Source organism: Narcine bancroftii, chromosome 7, assembly GCF_036971445.1.
Source record: "Narcine bancroftii isolate sNarBan1 chromosome 7, sNarBan1.hap1, whole genome shotgun sequence".
NCBI lineage: Eukaryota > Metazoa > Chordata > Chondrichthyes > Torpediniformes > Narcinidae > Narcine > Narcine bancroftii.
In genome coordinates this window covers 179,323,659-179,350,274 of record NC_091475.1, presented here as the reverse complement: position 1 = coordinate 179,350,274, position 26,616 = coordinate 179,323,659, and the positions used below count along the sequence as shown (strand labels likewise).

General features: G+C 40.7%; 1 protein-coding gene and 1 long non-coding RNA gene across 4 annotated transcripts in view; both read right to left on the bottom strand.

The window, feature by feature from the left end:
* Positions 1-26,616, bottom strand: part of LOC138739455 (microtubule-associated tumor suppressor candidate 2-like) — a 382,132-nt gene that overhangs the window by 280,094 nt on the left and 75,422 nt on the right. For 2 of the 3 annotated variants that reach the window (XM_069891535.1, XM_069891537.1), the window contains exon 3: positions 1,981-4,949. In XM_069891535.1, the coding sequence (XP_069747636.1) occupies positions 1,981-4,503 (2,523 nt within the window). In that variant the 5' untranslated portion in view covers positions 4,504-4,949. Of the gene's footprint in view, positions 1-1,980; positions 4,950-5,171; positions 5,376-26,616 lie in introns of those variants that run through there. The other variant, XM_069891536.1, reaches the window with a different exon arrangement.
* LOC138739454 (uncharacterized) overlaps positions 14,807-26,616 on the bottom strand; it is a 58,716-nt gene continuing 46,906 nt past the window's right edge. The window contains exons 2-3 of the long non-coding RNA XR_011342264.1: positions 19,953-20,155; positions 14,807-14,889 (exon numbers count right to left, since the gene is read on the bottom strand). This is a non-coding gene — a long non-coding RNA (uncharacterized lncRNA). The remainder of the gene's footprint in view (positions 14,890-19,952; positions 20,156-26,616) is intronic.

Sequence of the window (26,616 nt, the reverse complement as noted above, 5' to 3'; positions counted from 1 at the left end):
ATAAGGTACTAAGAATTGCATTGGGAAAAACTGACATGGGAGGCTGGGAGGCCTTAGACTTCCGGATTTGAAACAAAGTTACCTAGTTGCACAGGCTAGATTTCTCGCAACCTTCTTCACTGAAGACAACCCCCCCGTCTTGGGTTCAAATGGGAATGTACTCAATGGAAGAGGAGGAAGTAAAGGACATTATCTATAAATGTAGTGTCAAAACAATAAAGAAAAAAGAGGAATAACCCCATTGAACATGGCAAGAAATTAATGAATCTATAAAAAGGGACATCAATTAAAGCACCATTGTGTAAAAATGTGTTACTGCCTATGTGGTATAACAAAGGTATTAGATACATTAAGCACTATTACACAGAAGGAACTCTCATGTCCTTTAAACAATTAAAACACAAATATGAGTGGCCAATGGGACCTTCTTCTGTTTTCTCCAACTTAGATCATTCTTAAGAGAAAGAAGGGGACCAATACTGACTCCACCTGAAATTAGTGAAACAGAACAAACAGTCTGGATGGGGAATACACCCAAGTATGGGGAACCCTGCTCTCCAGGGTTGCAGAGGTTAAGGGAAAGGGGCTTGGGTGTGATGATTTCAGAAAGAAGGTGGTCAGATTGGTGTAAGGATAGCATGACATTAATTAATAATGCAAGATATGGACTGGTTCAGTATAATTTTTTTTACAAGAATTATTTCTTATCCCACAAAGGTTACATAGATCTAAAGCTGAAATTTCAGAGATGTCTTGCAGATGTGGGACTGAGACAGGAACTTTTCTACATGCCACATGGTCGTGTGTGAAAGTGAGGTCATTTGTCAAGAAATCACTGAAAAATTATCCAGGATAACAGGAGTAACCTTTATTGGCGACCCAGAGCCAATCTACTAGGTAATTTTATGGAAATAAGCAACAAATTTACCAAGCATCTAATCCCATTTCTAAAAATAGCATTAGTAGTAGCAAACAAATATCACGTTCACTTGCAAGTCCAACTCCCCTCTACTTATGTGGACTGCAGAAATTAACAGCTGTATACCCAAGGAAAAAAAAATCATTTTTTAAAGAACAAATATGACACTTTTATAAAGGTTTGGCAGCCATACCTGGATAACATAGGGGACCAGATACAGTAACAAAAAAAGTTATAAAACTTAACCATCATACATACAAAACCATAGTTTCCCCAACTGTACTCTATATACTTAAAATATATACAAGCTCTGATGGTGATCTGTATGTATGGTGGTGGGGGGGGGCAGGGGGGGACTTTTGATTTTGTTGGTTGTGTTTGTAAGAAAAAGTTTAATATATTGTATATTTAAAATGTTCCTATGTATATTTTTGAAAAAAAAATTTTAAATCCCTCGATGATGCTTGCAACTCTCGGGTCCTTTATGACTTCAGCCACCAGGCTGTGGGCTTGCCCCTCACCAGAGCTCTCACAGCTAGATCTGCTGCGGACTTGCCTGCGACTGCATTCCACGAGCCGGTTTTCCTGTTGCGTGGACGAGCTGCAACATGATAGTATTTTTGTCTTTTAACTGCTTAGTCATAATGCAGATATATTAGTTAGATATTGTAATGTTAAGTCTCAAGCAATTGGAAAATGCACTTTTCTGGCATCTACCAATCCCCATAGATACCGATACCAGGGGTTTTACTGTACTAAAGGACTAATCGCATGATAGAGAACATTCTCTTGTCCATCGTCCCAATGTGAAAAAGGATTAAGCATCCACCAATAGCAATCAGGCACTTGAATAAACCACACAACAGTACTACCATGCTGCTCTTGCTTGGTGCTAATTAATCTTTCTTTTCGTTGCGATCTTATACTGTGTAAATTGTGCTCCTTATGTGGCTGTATGAATGTTAAAGAATACCTGTTACTCTGCACTATGCATTTTTGTGACAAATAAAGATACACTTAACACAAATACTTTTATCCAAAATGTTCAAAGCTGCTCTTACCTCAGAAATGTTCTCCTGTGTACATGTTTCAATAGATTTCTTTAATGTGATATCAATAGAAGTAGGAAATGACTTTCCCATCATTTTTGGAAAAGTCTTTCGACCAGGTGGTTTGATTCCAGATACCATCAATCCAGTTGTATATATCTTAGTTCTTTGTAATTCTGGTTTACAACTGTCACAAGAAGAACTGGAGACATTGAGCACTGAGAGAGGGTTATTTTCACATGTCTTGATTTCTGTTGAAACAGATGATTTAGCTATTGACTGAGTCCACGTGGAAGGTTTAGAAGACAGCCCCATGCCATTGGGCATGGTATCAAATGGTTTCATCTGATTTGGTTTCCGAATATACGTTATAATTTTAGGTCTCACGTATTTGGGTTTTGGAATGATTTTAGCTTCAGTCCCTCCTTCATGCTTAGATTGTTCACTTGTTTCTGCTTCTTTTTTGTGTGTTAGAACAGTCCTGGGATACTGTAGAATTGGCTTTGGGATTCCACTGTTATAAAGAGCTTCATCAGGAGCTTTAGAGAATGAATGAACAGGAATTGGTTCAGACAATTTCCCAGCATGTGGTTGTGAAGGCTCCTTGGAACTAATATCTGAGCCATGATCAGTTATTTGCTCGTTTATAGTTTGCTCAAACTGTGAGCGGGTACGAAGAACAGAATTTGAAACCATTGAGACCACTGCACTTCCAGTCTGCTGAAGATCCTCAGAAATAGATGCTGGCTGATTTTCCCCCGTTATGATTACATCCGTATTTATTTCCTTTTCTTTCTTTTGCATCAGACTTTCTGTCTTTCTGTTAGAAAATGCATCGCTGTGATGACCGAGACCATTTTCTGATGCCACCAATGCTTCCTGATCTATAACTGAACTTGACTCAGCAATAGGTTGATTTGATTTGCTTGACTCTGTGATTTTTACCTCATTCAAACCTTCCTTTCCTGTTATGTCGGTCATGCTTTTTACTTGAGCCACTGTATGTTTTATTTGATTAAATGAAGGCTGCAATATGTCTTCTCTCCTGATCCCACTGATTTTAAAGGTGTCAAATTCTTGCATAGAAAGTTTATCAGTTCCTGCACATGGTGGCTTAACATTTTCAACGTAATTTTTCTTCTCACAGGTAGTGCTTGGAATTTCAAAATTAGCAGAATCTTCACCTGTTAATTCATTAGTAACATTTGAAAATGAACTCCCAAGTTCTTCCATGGGTGTAGTGGAATGCTGAGTACCAAATTCAGCCTGCTTCATCAATACTGAGGATGTGATTTTAATCACTGAACTACCATTGGCAGATGTTTCCAATAGCAACTCTTCAAAACTGAGGCTTGTAACATGTTGCCCTTTTGTGCTATTTTGTAAATGTTCCTGCTGCATTTTCTCTTCGGTTTTGGATGGAGGTGATTGTTGACTAACATCACAATGCTCTGTTTTCTCATACACCTTTTGCTCATTTTGAATTTCTGGCAACAAACGAGATGGTTCCTTCCAGTCACTCACAGGAGAGCTGTTGTATGCAGTATTTATTTTACATTGGTTAGATAATGCATTTAGGTTGACCTGGATTTCGGATTTATTTATAGGCACCATCAGTTCACCAGCTGAACACACTGTAGATTCGGTTCTTCCATACTGAGTGATATTTTGAACATCAGTTTGCCTTTCTAAATTTGTTTGCATCTCTAGAATTGACTCGATATTTTCTGAGGTAGATGAGGAAGAGTCAAATATAAGTGAAGGTAAGATGAATGGATCAGATGGGGTCATGGCTCTCACCAGATTGGCTGGTGTGTGTCGTGAATTGTAGGTAGCACTGGTATCCATGCAAATTTCTTGAGAATTCAAAGATCCAGCACCACAATCAGTAACTGAGACATCCTCAGATAAAAACCCAACACCACATCCTTTAGATACATTGCTCATTGGTAATATCTCCTCTTTATTAGGGCTCCCCAGAGAAATAGGAATTGAAGAATCCTTCAACAATGAATGTTTGAAAAGCAGCTTATTCTCATCTGTAACCTCTGTTTTTTCACCTTCCTCTTGAATCTGAGGAACACTGACAGATTCACCTGTAACCAATTTACAATTTTTCTTGATAAGACACTGTGAACTGCAAGGTTTCTCGTGGTGCATGGTTTCTTCTACGTGTCGGAGTTCAGTACCTTCAATTATTTTTGGAAAATCATGTTCTGAAATTTCTAGATTGGTACTTTTGCAAAAGAAACCTCTTCTTTCTTTTGGCTGAGAAGCCCCATCTTGATTCAAAGGAACATTCAGAACTTCAGTTGGCAGCATCATGTTTTGTGGTGCTTGCCGAGGTTCATTCGCATTGCCAACTGTTAGGTTATGTTCGTCTTCCTTTCCTTCAGTCATAAGAAACTGGGACACTACCTCATTTGCATTGGTGTCACTGTCTGTTCTGATTGGCTGTCCATTGTTGTTCTTTTTTCCCTGTTTGTTGCCCTCTTTGTCAGTGCAGAACATACTGTTAATAACTGAAGAAGTCATTTTTTGTCTTTCTTTCTGACACTTTAATTATTGTTAGTGGTGAAATGTTTTGAGTTTTTTTAGAAACAAAAATTTCACATTGACAGTATATTTGTTGTCTTGATAACTTGTTAATAAAAAAGCGTCACGAGACGGAGCATATTGATAAATGTTCCTTCCTCAGCCAACATGGATGATCGCATGCACTTTTGACTTCGCTTTGCAGAAATCTTCACTCATGTTTCATTCTTTTCTTTCATATTCATTTACTCACTTTCTTCTTTCTTTGGCTTGGCTTCGCGGACGAAGATTTATGGAGGGGGTAAAAGTCCACGTCAGCTGCAGGCTCGTTTGTGGCTGACAAGTCCGATGCTTTATCACTCTTGAAAACACATCAACAATACAGCTTCTTTATCTTTGTTTCTGCTGTTTATTCCTCGATGCAATTGTCCATCGACTTGAAGAACCTGTAAAAATTATACACAGAAGCAGACCATCAGTCCATCCATTCTGAATGCCTACCAGGTACATAATATAATAAACTAATAACTGTAACACAATATTTGATGAGTACTGTTGAACCTAACTTTTCAAATATAGGGGCAGCAGTATTTTCTAAAATTCATCCAAAAAACCTTAAAGGTCTGGAAAACAACCTTTTAACAGCTTTAGGTACAAAAATTAATTACCGGTACTTGGTATTTGTGAATCATAGTTCTCCTCCGATCACAACATGATCAAACAGTCATCATCTCCATAAAATAATGATAATATGACATTGGCAGCAGCTTACAAATTTTACTCTATCCTTTAAGTTATTTCCATTCTTGTATCATGATGGTCCCCATTAGACGTTTTGCTTTTTAATGTTGAATATTTCTGAACACAGTAAAAACACCTCTGAAACAGAAAGAATACTTGTACTGTGAAAACATACAATAGGATAAATAATTAAAAGTAGCTATAATTTGTAAAACTTTTCAACTGAAAACTTGAAAATGGCGCAAAAGTTTGGACATGAATAATGACACAAAAATTGGAGATGTAGTGGATAATGAGGAAGGCTTTCAAAGCTTGCAGAGGGATCAAGGAACTGAAGATGATAGGGAACTGGCACAAAAGAGGAATTGAGGCTTGCATCGATCAGCCAAGATCATATTGAATGATGTGGCAGGTCTAAGGAGCCTGGTTACCCACTTTCTTGTGGTCTTGCATCTCAGTAACCTCCCCCAACTCACCTTGATGAAGGGCTCAAACCAAAACATCTTTACCATGCTACATAAAGGCACACTTTGACCTACTGAGTTTCTCCAGGATTTGTTATTTTTTCCACTTAACCACAGTGTAAACAGTATCGTGTTTTACCTCCCCCAACTCACAGATTTCTGAGTTCCTCCAATGCAGATCTCCCGTGCATTCTCCCCTCCAGTGTCAATGATGTGGCCCGCTGTGAACTAGATTGGTTACACTGTGACGGGCCCAGAGGACCCCAAAACCCAGCAGCAATAGAAATTCACCAAGACAAATCGTTACTTAAACAAAAGTTGCTTTTAATTATCTTTAAGCATGAAAACAGGATCAAACTTTCACATTACTATTAACTTAAATCTAACTCAACTTCCTTCTAATTCTAAGAGCACGTGTATGTAATGTATACAAGTTCAGAAAAGTTCTTTGATTCATAGTCCAATCTCACTTCTCACTCCTCCAAGTTCACTGGTATCAGGCAATGCTTATACTGTGCACAGAATTTAACATTTATGAATCTTAACCAGGCTTTGGTGCTTGAAAGGCAAATGGTTATCTCTCAGGAAGGTTCTTGTTGGTTTTCAGAGGGAGATTTGTTGCTCGTTGGATACAAACTGATTCCTTCTGATCAGCCACTTTGGTGCCTTGCTAAAGAAACTTTCCCCATCAGGGTTTTCCAGATGATAACTCTTTCTTTCAGGTCACTACAGGGTTCCTTTTCTGTTTCCCTCATCTCAGGCAAAACACCACACAATCAGCCATTTCTTCTTGTATGGACCACAAGAGCTTTGAATAGGCTGAAGTCAGAACTCGAGTTCCAAAATGGGGTTTCAAATAAGCTTACAAAAGTCACATTATGTTCCAGTCCCAGATGCTGCTGCTGAACTGTACAACTGAAATCTCACTCACTCTCTCACACACAGAGAAAAGCCTGTTTGACTCTCTCTGCTTGGAAAACCACATGATCTTCCTAGAACAGCAAACTGCATTCAGACAGACTGCAGCACCGGACCCAATCTTTTGAGTCCCTTCATCTGTTGTTTTCCAAAACAATAATCCATTACTCTACAGCATGTCCAACACCTACTTGTGAAGTCTCTATAGGCATTTTTCAAAGTTTCTGCAAATGCACTCGGAGCCTGGACTGTCTGGCTTGAGCAAAGCTCTGGCATTTTAATTGAGATCTGTTTTGAATTGTTTGTATCTGTATGCGACCCAACCAAAAACCCTGCAATCTATCTTCCAAAAACATAACTATACATAATATAAAATATAACAATCTGTTACAACACTCATTATTTAACTTACACATCAGAAATAGCTTTTCTTGAATTTGATGATCTGAGAAGTCCTGAGGCTTGAGAGAGAAGCAAAATAGGCTTCGGGTTTGACTGGGCAGCACAGTGGCACAGCAGTTAGTGTTGCTGTCCCTCAGCTCCAGTGACCTGGGTGGAATCATTAAAAAACTGCAGAGGCTGGAAATCTGAAACAGAAATTTCTGGAAGCACTCTGCAGGCTAGGGTGCATTCATGGAAGAATCTCCGACCTGTGAACCTTGACTCTGTTTCTCCTCACAAATATAGTGAGGCCTACTGATTACTTCCATCAATTCCCGTTTGTTTTATTTCAAATCTGAGTGAAATCCTGAGCTCAAATGTTGATGTAAAGTTTCCATATTTTCCCTGTGAATCTACATTCCTCCTCCAGATGTATTGCTTCCCTCCCATGTGTCAAAGACATTGGTAAATTATATGGTTTCTGTGAACTTTCCCAATTAAACTAAGGTAGCAGAAGAATTGGTAAGAGTTGCAGGAAAGTGAGGAGAATGAGGAAATGAGATTGAGGGGATTACTTTGAAGACAAAGGCTTGCATCACCTCCTTCTATATTGCATGGGAATATGACCATTTCCACTTCAACCCACATCAATGTTGGTGACTAAGATGAAATGAGATGAATCGGAGGCAAACTTGGAATAACAGAGAAAATGTAATTAGTAAACACTGGATGAAATGGGATCTTAGAAGAGCTGCAGGCTCAGATTGAAAGCATTTCTACTAATTCCAGAACTGCAGCCTTCCAACTGCCACCTCAACCCAGTGAAATGAGGGACTGATGGGGAGTTAAATCAAGCCCCACCTTTCAAACTAAGGAGCTAACTCCAAGTGTCCAACTGAAACTCAATGTTCAAAGTTTTGCTGCATTCTTCCTCTTTTTGGATGCAACTTCTTTTATATTCCTCACACTATATTTCTTCCCCATCCCTTCCCAAATCATTCACTCTTTCATCCCTGCCCACCTCACCCTATCAATCTCCCTCACATCCTCAACATCCCACATCTTTGGCATCTCAAAGGTGCAACATCCAGCTTCAATAAATTCTGTAGTGGCAGGCTGTGAGAATCAGAATCACTTTACAAATATAAAAAAGATATCCACTTGGTACAACTGCAATACAACTATACTGTACAGCAAGAAAGACATCAATAGCAGAATGTAGTTAAGACATCTATAATCATCAGACCAGACCAAAACTTTGAAGACCTCTCACAGCTAGTCAAACACGGCAATCAACATATAAACAGCTAATAAGGAAAGACACTGAGAATAACCCCATCTTTGAAAGAACCAAGAAAGTGAATGAAAAAGGTAAGAATTAAGTAGTTTCAATTATATCCAGTGAGGCCAGATTTGAAGTATTGTGTGCTGTTTTGGTCACCTAACTGCAGGAAAGATATCAATAAGATAGAAAGAGTGAAGAGAAAATTTACTAGGATGTTCCCCAGACTTCAGGAACTGAGTTACAGGGAAAGGTTAAACAGGTTAAAACTTTATTCCCTGGAGTATTGAAGAATAAGGGGAGATTTAGCAGAAGTATTTATAATTATGAGGGTGATAGACAGAATAAATATATGTAGTCTTTTTTTCCACTGAGGGTAGGTGAAATGCAAACTAGCAGACACAGGTTAAGGGTGAAAGGGGAAAAGTTTAGGTGGAACATGAGGGGGAACTTCTTCACACAGAGAGTGGTGAGAGAGACTGTGGAACAAGCTGCCAGCTGAAGTGGTGAATGCGAGCTCAATTTCAACATTTAAGAGGAATTTAGACAGGTACATGGATGAGAGAGGTATGGAGGGCTATGGACTGGGTGTAGATCAGTGGAACTAGGCTGAAAAATGTTTTGGCATGGACTAGAGGGGCTGAAGGGGCCTGTTTCTGTGCTGTAATGTTTTATGGTTCTATAGAGAGTGCAAAATTGGTCTGGCCTACTTCATGAGATTCCCACCATCGCAGAAGCCACTTTCCACTCCATGTGACATTATGCTAACTTGTCCAGGAAACAGGTGAACCGGCACATAGAGTCGCGGAAAAGTCAGTGGCAGATCTGACTAAGAGCTCTGGGTGCGGTGCAAGCCCACAGCCTGGCAGCTGATGTCATAAAGGTCCTGGGAGTCGCAAGTGTCATCAGGTTCCGAAGGATTTAAGCATGCATGAGAGTTCTATTAAAATTAGTTCAACTCACTTTCAACTCTGTGTGGTTCTTTCAATCACTGCGTGCCTAGTGCGACTACGTTGATGACTCAGACAGTCCAAAAGGCATTTAGACCTAACAATGACCAACCCAAGCACACAGAATGCAGTTTCACTGAAACTGCCGACTTTCTGGATCTCGCAGTTGCCGGTCTGGTTTGAACAGGCCGAAGCCCAATTCCAGGTCAGGTAAATCGTCTCAGATGCCACAGAGTACTACTATGTGGTCGGTTCACTAAACTGGGAAATGGTAGGCTGCATCATCGACTTTCTACACTAGATTGGTTGTGGACATGTATGAAACAGTAAAGGCATTCTTGATCTTTACTTTTGGCCTCTCCCACCATAAGCGTGCAGCGTGGATGCTCCACATGGATGGCTTAGGCGACCGCGTGCCATCAGCCTTAATAAATTATATCTGGCACTAGCAGATGACCAAAAGCCATGCTTACAATTTGAACAAGTCTTTCTCGAGCAGATCCGCCTCCTCATTGATGATGAAAATTTCAGTGACCCCCACAAAGTAGGGGCCCATGCAGGTGTGTATTTAAAATTATGGCACACCAAGCAGCATGGCAGGGCCTCCAGCGATCAAGTTTTTGCATCACACCTTAAGGCCCAGGCCTTCTGTAAACCACCAATGAAGCCAGTGATGCCTGCAGCAGGGAGCAACCCCAGTTTGGATATTTGGTGTTTTTAAACAACCAAAAGTGGGGTTCAGGAGCCCACCACTGCCACCCACCAAGTTCTTTTCCAGGAAACGCCGGGGCCAGCTGTCGCTAATGGCAACAGCAGCTGGCCATCTTGATAGTGATTGTGACACTCTGGTCAAAGGTTCCTCATAGCCTCAGGGGCAGAAACTAGCATCTTGCCCACCTTGAGCCATGACACTCACGCCAGGAAGACAGGACAATGCTCATCACTGCCAACAACAGCAGCATTCACACATATGGCACGTGAACTATCCCACTACAGTTCAGTTCCAGTCATTTTACATCGTTGTTTATGCTGGCAGCAATGTCGCAGCCTTTATTGAGTGCTGATTTCCTCCGGGTGCACTGCCTCCTAATAGGCCTCAAGGGACGGCATCTAGTGAATGCCAAGACCTTCCAGATCTTCTCGCTCAGCCATCCTCACACCTGGAATCTGTGATTTTGTCAGGGAATGAATTTACCAGAGTATTAGTGGAGTTCCCAACCATTATTATGCCACAGTTCTCCCCAAACACCCCTAAGCATGGCGTACTGCACCACATTCCCACTCAAGGACCACCACTACACGCCCAGGGACGCAGGCACCTGCCCAACACACTCCAGCTTACCAAGGAGGAGTTCAGGAACATGGAGAAGAGAATCATCTGGCACTCAGTCAGCCCGTGGGCCTCTCTGCTGCACACGATGCCCAAGTCAGCTGGAGGGTGGGGGCCATGTAGCGACTACAGAAAGCTCAACAATGCCTCCACAGCTGACCGCTATCCAGTGTCCCACATTCAGGACTTTACGGCCAAATTGTATGCAGCACACATTTCTCCAAGGTCAATCTGGCCCACTGGTATTAACCAGATTCCCATCCACCCCAACAATGGCCCTGATCACCCCACTCAGTCTATTTGAGTTCTTGCGGATGCCTTTTGGACTCAAGAAAGCAGCACAGATGTTCCAGCGGCTCATGGACTTAGTGGGTTGCAGCTTGGATTTTGTCTTCATCTACTTGGCGATCAGCCAAGCATTTAATGACCCTGTGCCAACCCTGCCATTGCCAGAGTGAATATGGCCTGGCCGTCAATCCCGTGAAGTGCCAGTTCAGGCTGTCGGCCATTGATTTCCTTGGGCATCGCATCAACTGGCATGGAGTTGTTCCCTTGCAGGTGAAAGTCGAGGCCATATAACTGTTTGCCAAGTCCATACAGTCAAAGGCCTACAGGAGTTTGTGGGCATGATCAACTTTTATCACCAATTCCTACCATCAGTAGCCCAAATCATGCAACCCCTGCTCAGCCTGATATCTGGCAAGGACAAGGAAATCACCTGGGACACGGAGTTAGCAGCGGCTTTCGAGAAGGCAAAGGATGGTCTTGCAAACACAACCCTCCTAGTACATCTGCAGGTGGATGTGCCCATAGCCCTCACGGTTGACGCTTCCAACTCAGCAGTCGGTAGTGTGCTGGAACAACTAATTGAGGGTCAATGGAAACCACTTGCGTTCTTCAGCCTTGGAACTGAAATACAGCACCTTCCACAGCTGCTCACCCTCTACCTCACCATTCAGCACTTAAATATTTCTTGGAGGGTGGGAGTTCACAGTCTTCACAGACCACAAATCCCTCATCTTAGCATTCATCAAAAGGTCGGATCCATGGTCGACACGGCAGCCACACCACCTGTCATACATCTTGGAGTATACCACCACTGTCAAACACATCTCTGGAAAAAACATTTGACTGATGTACTTTTTCGCATTTCCATCCACTCGGTGCATTCTCTGCCCCCACAGCAGCTGGATGAAGAAATGCAAACCTACCTCACACAGTCTTGAGCCTGCAACTTGAGGACATCCCCATCGGCCCAACAGACACCAAACTCCTCTGTGACGTGTCGCCCGGTCAACCCCAGCCACTTAGAGGTGTCACGTTTTTGATGCCCTACATGGTTTGGTCCACCTGTCCATTCAGGCAACCACCCAACTGGTTGCGGATAGATTTGCTTGCAAGCAGGTTGGGCACTGGGCCAGGACATGCATACACTGCCAGTCTTCCAAAGTCCAAAGGTACGTGAAAGCCCCACTTCAACCCTTCCAGCCAACAAAGAGGAATTTTGAGCATGTTCATGTGGACATCATTGTCAGTCTCCCGGGAGACAAGGTACCTGTTCACCATGGTCACAGGTACTTGGGATCCAACTGCACCACACCATGGCCTACCATCTGCATTCCAACGGCCTGGTAGAGCATTTTCACCAGCACCTTGTCAGTCCTGAAGACACACCTCCGAGGCCCAGACTGAGTGGGCAAGCTCCCAAGGGAACTTCTTGGCATCCACACTGCTCCCAGAGAAGACTTAGCCAAATCTTCGGCAGAGTTGGTATACAGCACTCCACTGACAGTTCCAGGTGAGTTTGAGCCAGCAGCCCATGGCACAGAAGACTCACCTGTGGCAGTGCTCACAAGACTCTGAGAGAAGGTAGGAACACTAGCTCCTGTCCCAACCTCATGCCATGGCTCAACACAAAGGAAACCTTTGTCCCCAAGGACCTCCAGAATTGCAACTAGGTCGGTGCGTGGACCAGACTCCACTTCAACAACTGTACGAGGGCCTGTACAAGGAGGTGCTTCAGAATCGAACCTTGTGCATCCTCGAAGTGAGCAGCCATGAGGAGACTTTCACCAATGACCACCAAAAGCCAGCACACCTAGACCCAGAACACTTTTTGACTGTGCCACCCACATCAATGAGGTTGGCCACCCAAACAGACTAAAGAGGTGTTGGTCGTGGACTGCACACCTCTCAACGTCAGTTCTGGGGGAGCCATATGGCAGCTCAACCATGCAACAGACGAACCAGCTCACAAAGTCGCGGTTAAGTCCACGGCAGATCTAACTGTGAGAGCGCCGGGTGCAGGGCCACCCCACAGCCTGGCGGCTGATGTTGTAAAGGTCCTGGAAGTTGCAAGCATCATCGGATTCTGAGGGATTTAAACATGTGCAAGAGTTCTATTAAAGTCAGTTGGTTCAATTCATTTTCGACTCTGTGTGGTTCTTTCATTCGCTGTGTGCCTAGTGTGACAACAACATTGAAAAACAGCTGAAAGCACTGGATTGGGGGCAATACCACAGCTATGGTATTGACGATAAACTACAGTTACTCCTCTACTTAAACTATTGTAGCATATTTAAAAGTTCCTTGCAACTACTTTATATGTGAAAAATTGCCCAGGCTTCAGCCATCCACATAAAGCAGAATCATTCCAATCCAAATAATTTAAATAATTCTTTTAAAAATATTTTACCAATACAGACTAGTAAAAGGCCCTTCCTGCCCATGAAATCCATGCAATTCAATTACATCCAATTACCAACCCCATACGCTTTGGTAGGTGAAAGGGAACCAGAGCACCTGGAGAAAACCCATGTCAGGGGCTCTGAATCTTGTGACAAATTACTAACCTGTGTTCCAAAGATTTCCCTCATGGAATAAGCAAAAATCAGTTATGAACGGGAATGGTCTTCACTTAGATGGAGGCGTTAAACTCCAGAAGCTGAAGAGCAACCAGAGCAACTGTCCAATTAATTGACATGTTATCCACTTTCCTAAATATTCATTACTTTCATCATTATTATAGCATGCCTTTAATAACAGCTACAAAGATATTTGTAGGCATTTCCCAACTCCATACTGACAGTACCATCCAAAGCTGCAGCCATGACCACTAAAAAGGACAAGGGAAATAGATGCACAAAAACATGACTGTTTGAAATTATCCTGACTTTGAAATAGGTCTCACGTCACTAGAATTCCATATCCATCAATACCGTGCATCCACCTTTACAATTTGGACTGTAGAAATTCAAGAAAGCAGTTCAGCACAAACTTTTCAAGAGCAATACCAGCTTTACCAGCAACATCTGCAGCCCACAACTGAATAAAAAGATGATGCTCCTTGTTGAAGCAGTGTTTGCAGAAGCCCTGTTCCAAAACTATCACAATGATTCTCACTACCCGAAAGCTCTCGGAATAAAACATTACTTTCAATCGTGCAGCAGCAATTGAAATGCTCTCTTGTAGTCCTTCATCCTTCCCACATTCCATGATATTCTTATAGAATACGTATGGACAAAATAATTAACATCCTAAGCAGCAGAATTATTCTCGCAGATTCTTGGCTGAAACTGCAATGAATGCAAAAATTATGTTTTTCACACACAAAGTAATAAAGTGACTATCATATTCAAAGCACTTACAAAAATTATGATCAAAAGAATGATTTTCAGCAGTAACTCTCATTTTCCATCATGTCATGTAGACCTACTTACCTGCACCGTAAATGCAAAAGAAACATTGAATTCGCAATGTCTACTTATTCTCAAAATGTTTGTATTGCAACACATATTTTCATTCTTTACTTTCAGAAGTTCAAAGTCATTAAAAGCAACTCAAAAGCTTCCAACCAGATTAAAAATAATAATCTATTAAAAACTGAAAGCAATCTCTTGACAGTTACATTTTGCTTTAGATGCACATCACTTCCTTACTCTAAGAAGGAATCTGTTATAATTCCATTGCCGGGCAAAAACTGAGTAGAAGAATAACTCTGTCCTCTTCCTATTGTGAAGACTTCGAACTGAATGCTGAGCACACTCTAGAGAGGAAATGTGTATGGCTGAGTGTAATCTTATGTGTGTGCATGCAATGAAGGGGGCGGGGAGGGTAAGGAATGATCAATTACCACGAGGTTTTTTTCTTGATAGGCAATCTTGTAAATATTTAAGTAATATTCTACAGCCAGACAGCACTGCAGAATAATGGATTTACTTTTCTACCTCTCTTTTGCACATCACCCATCAGCTTATGCCTTTGAAGATTGGAGTTCCTTTCATTAATCTGTCCTCTTTATTACTTCCCAATCCTGGAAATCTGCCAGATATTAAACAATTATCAAATAATTATTTTTATTCACAAATAATATTGAAATAGCAAGTACTAAATTTGCAAACTATTGAGTGGGCATGAATTATAAACCACATCCAATAACACATAGTGCTCAATGTCGTACAGTTAAACAGAGGTGGAAGTAGACATCACTTGGCCTTGAAATTTCATGACTGAAATCAATTGCAGCTGCAACATTTACTTTCAGCATTGATCTTTCAAACATATTAACATGTCTTTGAGTTTTCCATACTATTCCCATTATCATTCCAGAGCATTGTTGTTTAAACTAGCATCACTCATGACATCCAGCAGAAATCTCCCTGATAGGTTTGTCAATATTTTACTCTGAATTAAAACATTTCATCTGTGGGCTTCCATTTGGGAAAACAGGGCTCTAAGGTCACATACTGAGACACAAAGTGCTTTTACATAACCAGCTATTAAAATCCATCAGTATGAAGGGCCTGAGCAGAAATGTTGACAACTCATTTGATAAGATTTATCTAAGAATATTAAGAGTAAAAAAAAAACAAGAGTAGATATAGCACTGATAGAAAATGACACTGAAGAAATTATAATGGGGACAAGGAGATGGCAGAGCAATTGAATGAATATTTTGCAGCAGTATACTGGACTTTAAAGGATATCAAGGAAGAGAGCCGAGTGCACCATGATCACCAGAGAGGTGCTTGGGAAGCTGAACTGTCTAAGGGTAGATACGGTAATTCTCCTGGACCAGATGGAATTCACACTTGGGTTCTGAAAGGAGCTGTAGTGATTGTGAAGGTTCTAGTAATTATCTTCCAAGAATCAATAGATTCTAGCATGGTTCCAGATGACTGGAAAATTGCATGGGTCACTCCACTTTTTAAAAAGGGAGGAAGGCAGCAAAACAGAAATTATTAGCCTAACAGCAGTGGTTGGGAAATTGTTGGAACCAATTGACAAGGGTGAAGTTACCGAGTACCTGGAATGCATGACACAATAGGCCACTTGCATGGTTTCTTTAAGGGAAAATCTTGTCTGACAAACCTAATGTAGTTTTTTTGAGGAAACCACAAGCAGTCTAGACAAAGGACATGTAGTGGATGTGGTATATTTGTTCTTTCAAAAGGCCTTTGACAAGGTGCTGCACACGAGGCTGCCTCAGAAAATAAGAACCCTTGAATTACACTAGCATGGGTAGAGCATTGGCTGATCGGCAAGAAACAGAGAAAGGGATCCTATTCTGTTTAGCTACCAGGTACCAGTGATGCCCCACAAGGGTTCAGTGTTTGGGCTACTTCTATTTACATTAGAACCATAGAACACAACAGCACAGAAAACAGGTTATTCGACCCTTCCATTCTGTGCCAAAATATTATTCCATTAGTCCCATTGACCTGTACTCAGTCCATAACCCTCCAGTCCTTTCCCATCCATGTATCTATCCAATTTATTCTTAAAACTTAAAGAGTGAGTCTGCATTTACCATGTCAGATGGCAGTTCGTTCCACACTTCCACTACTCTAATATTCCCTCCAATATTCTTCCTAAGCCTCATGTTTTCACCCTAAAGCCATGTTCTCTTGTTTTTATCTCTCCTAATCTAAGTAGAAAGAGCCTACTCGCATTTATTCTCTATACCCCATAATTTTGTAAACCTCTATCAAATCTCCCCTCATTCTTCTATGCTCCAAGGAATAAAGTCCTAACCTGTTTAATCTTTTCCTGTAACTCAACTCCTGAAGATCCAACAACATCCTAGTAAATCTTCTTTGCACTCTTTCAAACTTATTGATATCCTTCCTGTAGTTTGGAGACCAGAACTGCACACAATACTCCAAATTTGGCCTCAGCAATGTCTTATACAACCTCACCATAACATCCCAACCCCTATAATTAATACTTTGATTTATGAAGGGCAAGATGCCAAAAGCTTTCTTTACAACTCAGTCTGCCTGTAACGCAACTTTCAGGAAATTATTTGTATTCCTAGATCCTTTTGTTTCTCTGCACTCCTCAGTACCCTACCATTCACTGTGTAGGTCCTACCTTGGTTTGTCCTTCCAAAATGCAACACCTCACACTTGTCTGCATTAAATTCCATCTGCCATTTTTCAGCCCATTTTTTCTGTTGGTCCAGATCCCTCTATAAGCTTTGAAAGCTTTCCTTGCTCTCCTCAACACCTCCAATCCTAGTGACAGCAGCAAACTTGCTGATCTAATTTACCACACATCATCCAGATCATTGATCTAGACAACAAACAACAATGGTCCCAGCACTGATCCCTGAGGCACACCACTAATCACAGGCCTCCAGTCTGAGAAGCAATCATCCATTACCAGACTCTGCCTTCTCCCATTCAGGCAATTTCAAATCCAGTTTACAAACTCTCCATAGATACCCAGTGTCTGAACCTTCTGAATTAACCTCCCATGTAGGACCTTATCAAAGACCTTACTAAAGTCCACATGGACAACATCCACAGTCTTTCCTTCATCTACTTTCTCGGTAATCTCCTTTTAAAAAAAAACTAAGATTAGTTAAACAAGACCTACCCTGCACAAAGCCACGCTGACTATCCTTAATCAGCCCTTGGCTGTCCAATTACTTGTATATCCAATCTCTCAGAACATCCTTCAATAATTTACCTACTACTGACATATACTCACTAGCCTATAATATCCAGAGTTACTTTTGGAGCCTTTTTTAAACAATAGAACACCACGAGTTACCCTCCAATCCTTCAGCACCTCATCCGTGGCTAAGGACATTTTAAATATTTCTGCCAGAACCCCTGCAATTTCTACACTAGTCTCCCTCAAGGTCCAAGGGAACATCATGTCATACCTGCGGAAATTATCTAACTTTATTTGCTGTAAGACAGCAACCACCTCCTCCTCTTTAATGCCCCTACTGCTCATTTTCCTTCCTTCCTTGTACACTATGCCAGCTTCCTGAGTAAATACTGATGCAATAAAAAATTGTTTAAGATCTCTTCCATTTCATGAGGTTCCACACACAGATGACCATTCTAATCTGCTAGGGGACCAATGTTGTCCCTTACGAACCTTAAAAACCCTTCAGGTTTACCTTCACATTACCTGTTAAAGGAACCACATGACTTCTTTGTCTTCCTAATTTCCTTAAGTATTTTCTTACATTTTCTGTACTCTTCAAATACCTCATTTGCTCCTTGTTGCCCATACCTGAAATAAACCTCTCTTAACCAGATCACCAATATCCCTTGAAAACTTTGTCTTTAATCCTGACAGGAACATACAAACTCCGCACTCTCAAAATTTCACATTTGAAGGCCTTCTATTTACTGAACACTTCCTTGCCAGAAAACAATTTATCCCAACCCACTCTTCCCAAGATTCTTTCTCATTTCCATAAAATTGGCCGTTCTCCAATTTAGAATCTCAGCTCAAGGACCAGACAGATCCTTATCTATAATCAACTTGAAACTAATGACATTATGATCACTGGACCCAAAACATTTGCCCACACATACTTCTGCCACCTGTCCTGCCTCGTTCCCTAATTGGAGATCCAGTATTGCATCCACTCTTGTTGGTACCTCTTATGCATTGATTTAGAAAACTTTCCTGAACACATTTGTCAAATTCCAAGCCATCCAGACCTTTTACATTATGGGAGTTCCAGTCAATATGTGGAAAGTTAAAATCTCCTACTATCATAGCCTTCTGTTTCTTACATCGGTCTGCTATCTCTCTACAGATTTGCTCCTCCATTTCTCTCTGACTATTGTCAACCTGGTTAGTGGGCTGTGCAGTGTCCCAATTAAGGAAGCCATTTTTGTTGTTTCCACTGGGCCACTTTTAATCGGGACACAAACTGCTTTCCCACTGACCACAAGTCATCCCTGGGGATAGGAGAGTCCACCTTCAACAATGCAGTGCCTCACCTTTTATCTGGGATTTCAACCACCACAACCTCCAAATCCCAGCACTCTTTTTTCTTTCATGGATGCAAGAAAAAATAGTTATAGATGTGAGGTAGGGAAGGTTTAGAATTGTTAACGAGGTTTATAAACATAGGTCAGCACAACATCATGGGCCAAATGGCCTGTACTCTGCTGTAACATTCTGTGCTCAGAGTTCTGGAAATAACAGAAAAACATTGGATGATCCTTCATTACTTTAAATTCCACAACCAGTTAAATATATGTGTTACTATATTTTTAGAATGGAATGGTTAATATTTATGTACCTGCTCAGCATAGTATATGCTTTATCTGCATATATCTATCACAAATTATGTCCACTGTGAATGCATGGCTGGCAGTTGATGCAGGAGTGATGGTTCGCTGACGATGTGTTAGTATATTTGACTAACCCGAGGTGTGGGGGGGGGGGGTAGAAAGGGGGTTGTTGACCAAGCTGCGAACCACACTTGAGGATTATGGCAAGATCTCTGGGTATAAGATATATCTGAGCAAAAGTGAAATTATGCCCTTGGCATAGAGGGATTACAAGCAATATCAACCAGGGAGTCAATTTAAATGGCCACAAGAGGGCATTAAATATTTGGCGATAAAAGTGGATTTATATAAACACAATTTATATAAACTCAATAATCTCCCTTTGCTCCAGAAAATTGAGGAGGACCTAAGTCGGTGGTTCTCAACCTTTTTTTTCCCCCCATTCACACGCTACTAAGTATTCCCTATGCCATAAGTGCTCTGTGATTAGTAAGGGATGCACAAGGTGGTATGTGAGTGGGAAGGGAAGGTTGAGAATCACTGTTCTAGACCCAATTGTTACTGAAATATTTTGCTTGAGAAAAATCATCTTTGGCCCATTTCATTTGGAGTTATGAAACTGTGTACATAACGAGTCAATTAGATACGATTAAAACAGTGATTTTCAAATTTTTTCTTTCCACCCACATACCACCTTAAGCAATCCCTTACTAATCACAGGGCATCTATGGCATAGGGAATACTTAAAGTGGTATGTGAGTGGAAAGGAAAATGGTTGAGGACCCTGCCCATAACTTTGTATTAAAAATGAAAGTGATGCCAAGACTACAATACCTGTTTCAGTCCTTGCTCATTCCATTGCCCTGGGCCTTCTTTAAAGTGCTTAGCAGATGTGTCAGAAAGCTGTTGTGGAATGGTAAGATGGCTAGAATCTTGATTTGGGATTATAAATTGGGAGGTCCGAGATTGCTGGCCCGTTGAGGTTTATCACTTCACTCTTTGAGAGAGGTGGTTCTCCCTCCTGGACATAAATTGGACTACAGACAGTAGGAAAAAAGATAGCAGGAGAGTTTATATATAAATAGGACACCAAAAATATTAGGGAAAATGGATAACCCCATATTAAAACATGCAATTCAGACATGGCAAAAAATAAATCAATGTATCGGACTAAAGGTGGAGATAGCTCCCAAAATGCCCTTGACCCAAAAAAAATTAATACCCATGACTGGATAATAAGATCCTGGACACCTGATGCCAGAAGTGTATCAAGGATTGTTACAAACAAGGACAGTTCATGTCATTCGAATAGCTGAGGAATAAATATGATTTGTCTCATAAAACTTTCTAAAGAGATAAGTTTGGACTGACACTGGTCTAATTTGAAAGGAGAATATGTGCAAGTTTATCTCTACAATGATCTCCTATTCCAAAGTGAGGGCCTGAAGCCAGGTTTACGCAAGTTGAGAGAAAGGTGGAAATCGGATTTGGGCATAACAGTACACAAGCAGTGCTGGTCAGACCTGTGTTGGAACAGCATGACAGCAGTTATTAATCCCAGGTACAGGTTGTTTCCTGCATCAACTGTACCTCACACCACAAAAATTACATAAAGCTGAACCAGGAATATTGGAAATGTGCTTTAGGTGTGGAGACTAGAACCTTTATCCATTCAACCTGGCTCTGTACAAGGTGAGATCCTTCTTGGGGGACATTCGGAAAAAAAATTATACAAAGGTAGATTTTCCACAGGATCCGAAATTGTACCTTCTGGGAAACATTATGGACATAAGTTTGCAAATGTCCAGATACCAAATTCAGTTTGTGAAGGTCACTTTGTCAGTAGCCAGGAAGTTTATAGCAGTCATGTGGAAGTCCGACACCCAACTAAATATTTTACGATGGAATATAGAAATACAGAGTTGTAGTCCCCTGGAGAAAATCATGTACAATTGAAGGAGGAAATATGGCACATTTGTTAGAGTGTGGCAGTCCTATCTGCAGCACATTGGTATACAGATGTAATTAGACCCCTTTTAGATAAAGTGAATACAACTGTGCCAGTAGTGGAATGCTTAAGATCAGCGAAGTGGGCCTTGGGGCAGGCAACATGGTCTTGCATCTTGGATCTTATTCTTTTATTTTTAAGTTTCTTTTGGGTTCTAACAATATTTTGGCTTTACCAATATTTTGTTCCTTGTTTAGCTTATATAACTTTTTTGTACTATATGAGGGTACCAGAGGGAGGGGAGAGGGGTAGGGGATAGACTCTGTATGATATGCACTATTGTTGAAAATGAATGTGTTGTTTAATTGAAATGTTAAGTCAGTAACAAAAAATGGATAATCCTATATTAATATACATGATCAGAATATGGCAAGCAATAAATGAATGTATCGGGGGAAAAAAAGCAGGTATATCACCAAGGACACCAATATGTAAAAATGTACTACGGCCTATGAATCTGGATAACAAAATATTAAATTCATGGTATGACAAAAGAATAAGGTAGGTTGATGATTGTTATATGGAAGGATTTCTTTTGTCTTTTGAACAATTAAGAAATAAGTATGGAGTAGCTAATGAGACATTCATTTGGTTTATCCAGTTAAGATCATTCTTAATAGAAAGATGGGGACCAAGCTTGGCCCCAACTGAAATTAGTGAGATGGAATGAACAATTTGGCTGGGGAACACACCTAAATTTATATCCAAAATGTACTCTGCTCTACAAAATGAAAGCACAAAACCAGATTTAGAGAGTTTGAGAGAGAGAGATGGGAAATCGGATTTAGGAGTTGCAATAATGGAAAGATGCTGGTCTGATTGATATTTGGATAGCACGATTAGTGCAATTTTCTACACTAATTATACCTCACACCATAGAAACTACACAAATCAAAATCTGAAATAGCAGAGATGTATTTTAGATGTCGAATAGAAATAGGAATGTTTGTACATGCTATGTGGATATTCCTGAAATACTAACAAGGATTAAGGGGGTGGTCTTTGCTGATTACCCAGAGCTTTATCATTTGGGCAACTTTATTGAAATAAGTAATAAACTGTCGAAATTCCAAATTTCATTTGGTAAAATAGCTTTAGCTGTGCCTAAGAAATTTATTACAATTACTTGGAAATCCAACTCCCCTCTACAGATAGCACGATGGAGGACAGAGATGGAGGAAAATCGCATACAATCTAAAGAGCACATATGACTTATTTTTAAAAAATGGCAATTATATCTAGACTAAATACAGCACCAAATATAATTAAAAAAAGGTCCTACTATTATAAAAATGTGATTTCCCCAATTAAGATTTTTTTTTTTTTTTTTAAACCCAACTGTAAGCCCTGATGTATGGATTTATACTGTGAAAGGGGTGGGAGGGAAGGAGTTGTGTTTTGTATATATCTATATACTTTTAAAATGGAATATTTTGCTATGCATATTTATGAAAAAAATCAAAAATAAAATATCAAAAAAAGAAAATGATGGAAAAATTATAATGAGTAACAGGGAGATGGTAGAGGAATTAAATGGGTATTTTGTGTCAGTCTTCAATATGGAAGACGAGCAATAGTCAAAGGTCTCAAGGAATAAAATTAGGTACAGTCAAGATTACTTGAGAGAAAGTGCTTGGGAAGCTAAATGGACTAAGGATAGGCAAGTCTCCTTGACCAGATGAAGTGCACCTGCGGGTTCAGAAGGAGGTGGCTTTAGAGATTGCAAAGCCATTGAAAATAATTTTCCAGGAATCAATAGACGCTGGCATGGTTCAAGAGGAATGGAAGGTCGCAAATGTGGTTCCACGGTTTAAGAAATGAGGGAGCCAGAAAAAAGAAAATTACAGGCCTATTAGTCTGACGTCAGTAAATGGAAAGTTATTGGAGTCAATCCTCAAGGACGAGGTTATAAAATACCTGGAGGTGCATGACATGACATGCCTGACAAACCTATTGAAATTTTTTGAGGTAATCTCAAGGGAAAGGCTGTGGATGTTGTGTATTTGGATTTTCAACAAGCTAAGGTGCTGCATAAGAGGTGGTTTAATAAAATGAGAGCCCATAGAATTACAGAAAAGATATTAGATTGGGTGAACAGGCACAAACAAAGGGTGGGAGTAAAGGGATCCTGTTCTGGTTGGTGCCGGTTTCTGGTTGGTGCCCCGCAGGAGTCAGTGTTGCGGCTGCTTTCTACAATGTATATCGATAATTTAGATTATGGATTAAATGGATTTGTAGCTATGGATTAAATGGTTTTGTGGCTAAGTTTGCAGATGACACCAAGATAAGTGGAGGAGCAGGAAGTGTTGAAGAAACCAAAAGGTTTCATAGAGACTTGGACAGCTTAGGAGAGTGGGCAAAGAAATGGCAGATGAGATACAATGTTGAGAAATGTACAGTTCGCATTCTTTTCAAGAGGAATAGTGTACAAGAGTAAGTAGGTGTTGATGAGGCTCTATGAGGCACTGGTGAGATCTCATTTTGAGTATTGTGTGCAGTTTTGGGCCCTCATCTTAGAAGGTTGATGTTGGAGTGAGAGTTCAGAGAAGATTTATGAGAATGATTCCCGGAATACAAGGGCTAACACCAGCTCTTGGACAATATTCATTGGAGTATAGAAGAATGAGAGGAGATTTCAGAAACATTTTGAATGCTGAAAGGACTGGATGGGGTAGATGTGAATAAGTTGTTTCCCTTGGTGAGTGAGTCCAGGACAAGAGGTCACAGTCTTAGAATTACAGGGTACCCATTTAAATCAGAGATGAAGAAAAATTTCTTTTGCCAGAGGGTTGTGGATTTATGGAGTTTGTTGCAAGATACAGCTGTGAAGGCCTAATCATTGGGGGAGTTTAAGGAGAAGATTAATAGGCATCAAATATGTCAGGGTATCAAGGGGTATGGGGAAAAGGTTGGAAAATGGTTTAGCTCATGGTGGAATGGAAGAGCAGACTCAATGCACCAAATGGCCTACTTCTGCTCCTTTATCTTGTGAAGTGGAACTAAAGCAGGAAAGCACGTTGTTCAGCGTGGACAAGCTAGGCCTGTGGACCTCTTCCTGTGCTGTAAGACATATGATAATGCAGAAATACAGCTCATTACTGCTCTTGTGCTCACAAAAATATAAATAACAATTTCATTCAAATTAGCAGAGAACAGGTCATAGGATGAAGACCTTCATATTCTGATCTTTAAATTCAATTTTTTTTAATTTTAATTTTAAAATTAGACATACAGCATGTTAAAAGGCCTTTTCAGCCCACAATCCTGTGCCACCCAATTGCACCCAGTTGACCTACATCCCTGGTACGTTTTGAATGGTGGGAAGAAACTGGAGCACCCTGAGGAAAACATACAAACTCCTTACAGACAGCACCAGTTTCAAACCCCTGTCGGTGCTATAATAGTGTTGTGCTAACCACTATTCTTCAAAGCACAAGATCACCACTCCCCATCAGGAAAATCTAATAAGGGAATCATCTCTATTAACACTATAAAGATAATTTAATATTTAAAATTTTCCTGTAAAAAAAACATACATTAATCAAATGAAGGTCCAGTAAAATTCCTGCAATCTGCAAGGAATTAAAAGATCAATAAGATTGAAAATGTTGCCTTCAATTAACTAGAGTACCTGAATGTTTTGATTCAATCTCTCAACTACACAGAAGTAAATAAGCAGAGCAGTACTACAGAAGAGAACATTATGAATATCTGAAATGCAGACCAAGGCAACTATTACATGTATAAATAGCATTAAAGGATATTATATTTCAGCTGTTAATTCACCTCAGATGGTGAAGACCAAAGTTCATCTACTCAGCATAAACCAGACCAGTTGCAGTGATCCATTCCAAGTCACCATAGCAACACAAGCAGCAATCTGTGATTAACTGCTTCCCAGCACAGCAAGCATGTTTTAGCCCTTGCCACTGAAACTATATCAGTGGCCCTTAGAATACTGGGGGAATTCCCAACCTCGCAGACAACATTTCACCAGGGCATCTTTTCAAAATGAAAAAGGTGGAAACATGCCATTTTAAAAAGGCGACAGTCTGTCTGCCTACTTTTAGTTAAGCTTTGGTTTGACCCCTCTCACATCTTTTAGTACAGGACCATTAGAACAGGAGTCAGAGATGTATAGTGTGGGACAGACATTGCAGCCCAGATTTCTCATTGATGATCAACCCCCCCATTTACACTCATTAAACCCATACCAGGGTTGAACTTAGCAATGGCTGCTTTCCTGTGCTGTAGAACTTCATAGCTATTTTGGGTTACGTTCTATAGTATCTATAAAAAGGGATGTTAAAGCAATAAAGTATAGTACAGGTTCTTTAGAAATGTAACTCATAAAAAAAAATATGCAAATAATAGCAATATTTTCACCAGGTGAAGTATTCTTCTCTTCTATCTTTGGCTTGGCTTCGCGGATGAAGATTTATGGAGGGGGTAAAAGTCCACGTCAGCTGCAGGCTCGATTGTGGCTGACGAGTCCGATGCGGGACAGGCAGACACGGTTGCAGTGGTTACAGGGGAAAATTGATTGGTTGGGGTTGGGTGTTGGGTTTTTCCTCCTTTGCCTTTTGTCAGTGAGGTGGGCTCTGCGGTCTTCTTCAAAGGAGATTGCTGCCCGCCGAACTGTGAGGCGTCAAGATGCACGGTTTTAGGCGTTATCAGCCCACTGGTGGTGGTCAATGTGGCAGGCACCAAGAGATTTCTTTAGGCAGTCCTTGTACCTCTTCTTTGGTGCACCTCTGTCATGGTGGCCAGTAGAGAGCTCGCCATATAACACGATCTTGGGAAGGCGATGGTCCTCCATTCTGGAGACGTGACCCACCCAGCACAGCTAGATCTTCAGCAGTGTGGACTCGATGCTGTCGGCCTCTGCCATCTCGAGTACTTCGATGTTAGGGATGAAGTTGCTCCAATGAATTTTGAGGATGGAGCGGAGACAACGCTGGTGGAAGCGTTCTAGGAGCCGTAGGTGATGCCAGTAGGTGATGCCGGTGAAGTATTAAAGTGAAAGAAAAGTGCAGTTTAATATTAAAGGATGTATGAGAGCAGATGAAAATAATTTGTTTCTACCGATTGACAGGTCTAGAATGAGGAGATATAGATATAATGAAATATTTTAAAATAAGCACAGGATCATGATTTACTAATTCCTGTTGTTTCTCATAGCTTCAAGTTTCAAAGACTTCACTATTTAAAACCACATTTTATAAACAGCTAAAGAGTGGAATAACAGGATATGGAAAGAGCACAAATGTTGTGCTGAGCTGCATAAACCCAATACACATCAATCACCCCTTCCCTCTTTCCATTTTTCTTACATCTATGTGCCTAGCTAGGAATCCATTAAGTCTTTACTACCACCCTGGTAATTCATTCTAGTCACCCTTCCACCCAGAGCAATTTTATGAATTTGAGCAACCATATGCATGAATGGTATCATAAGTGTTGTCTGATTGGCTGAAATACCTATTTCAA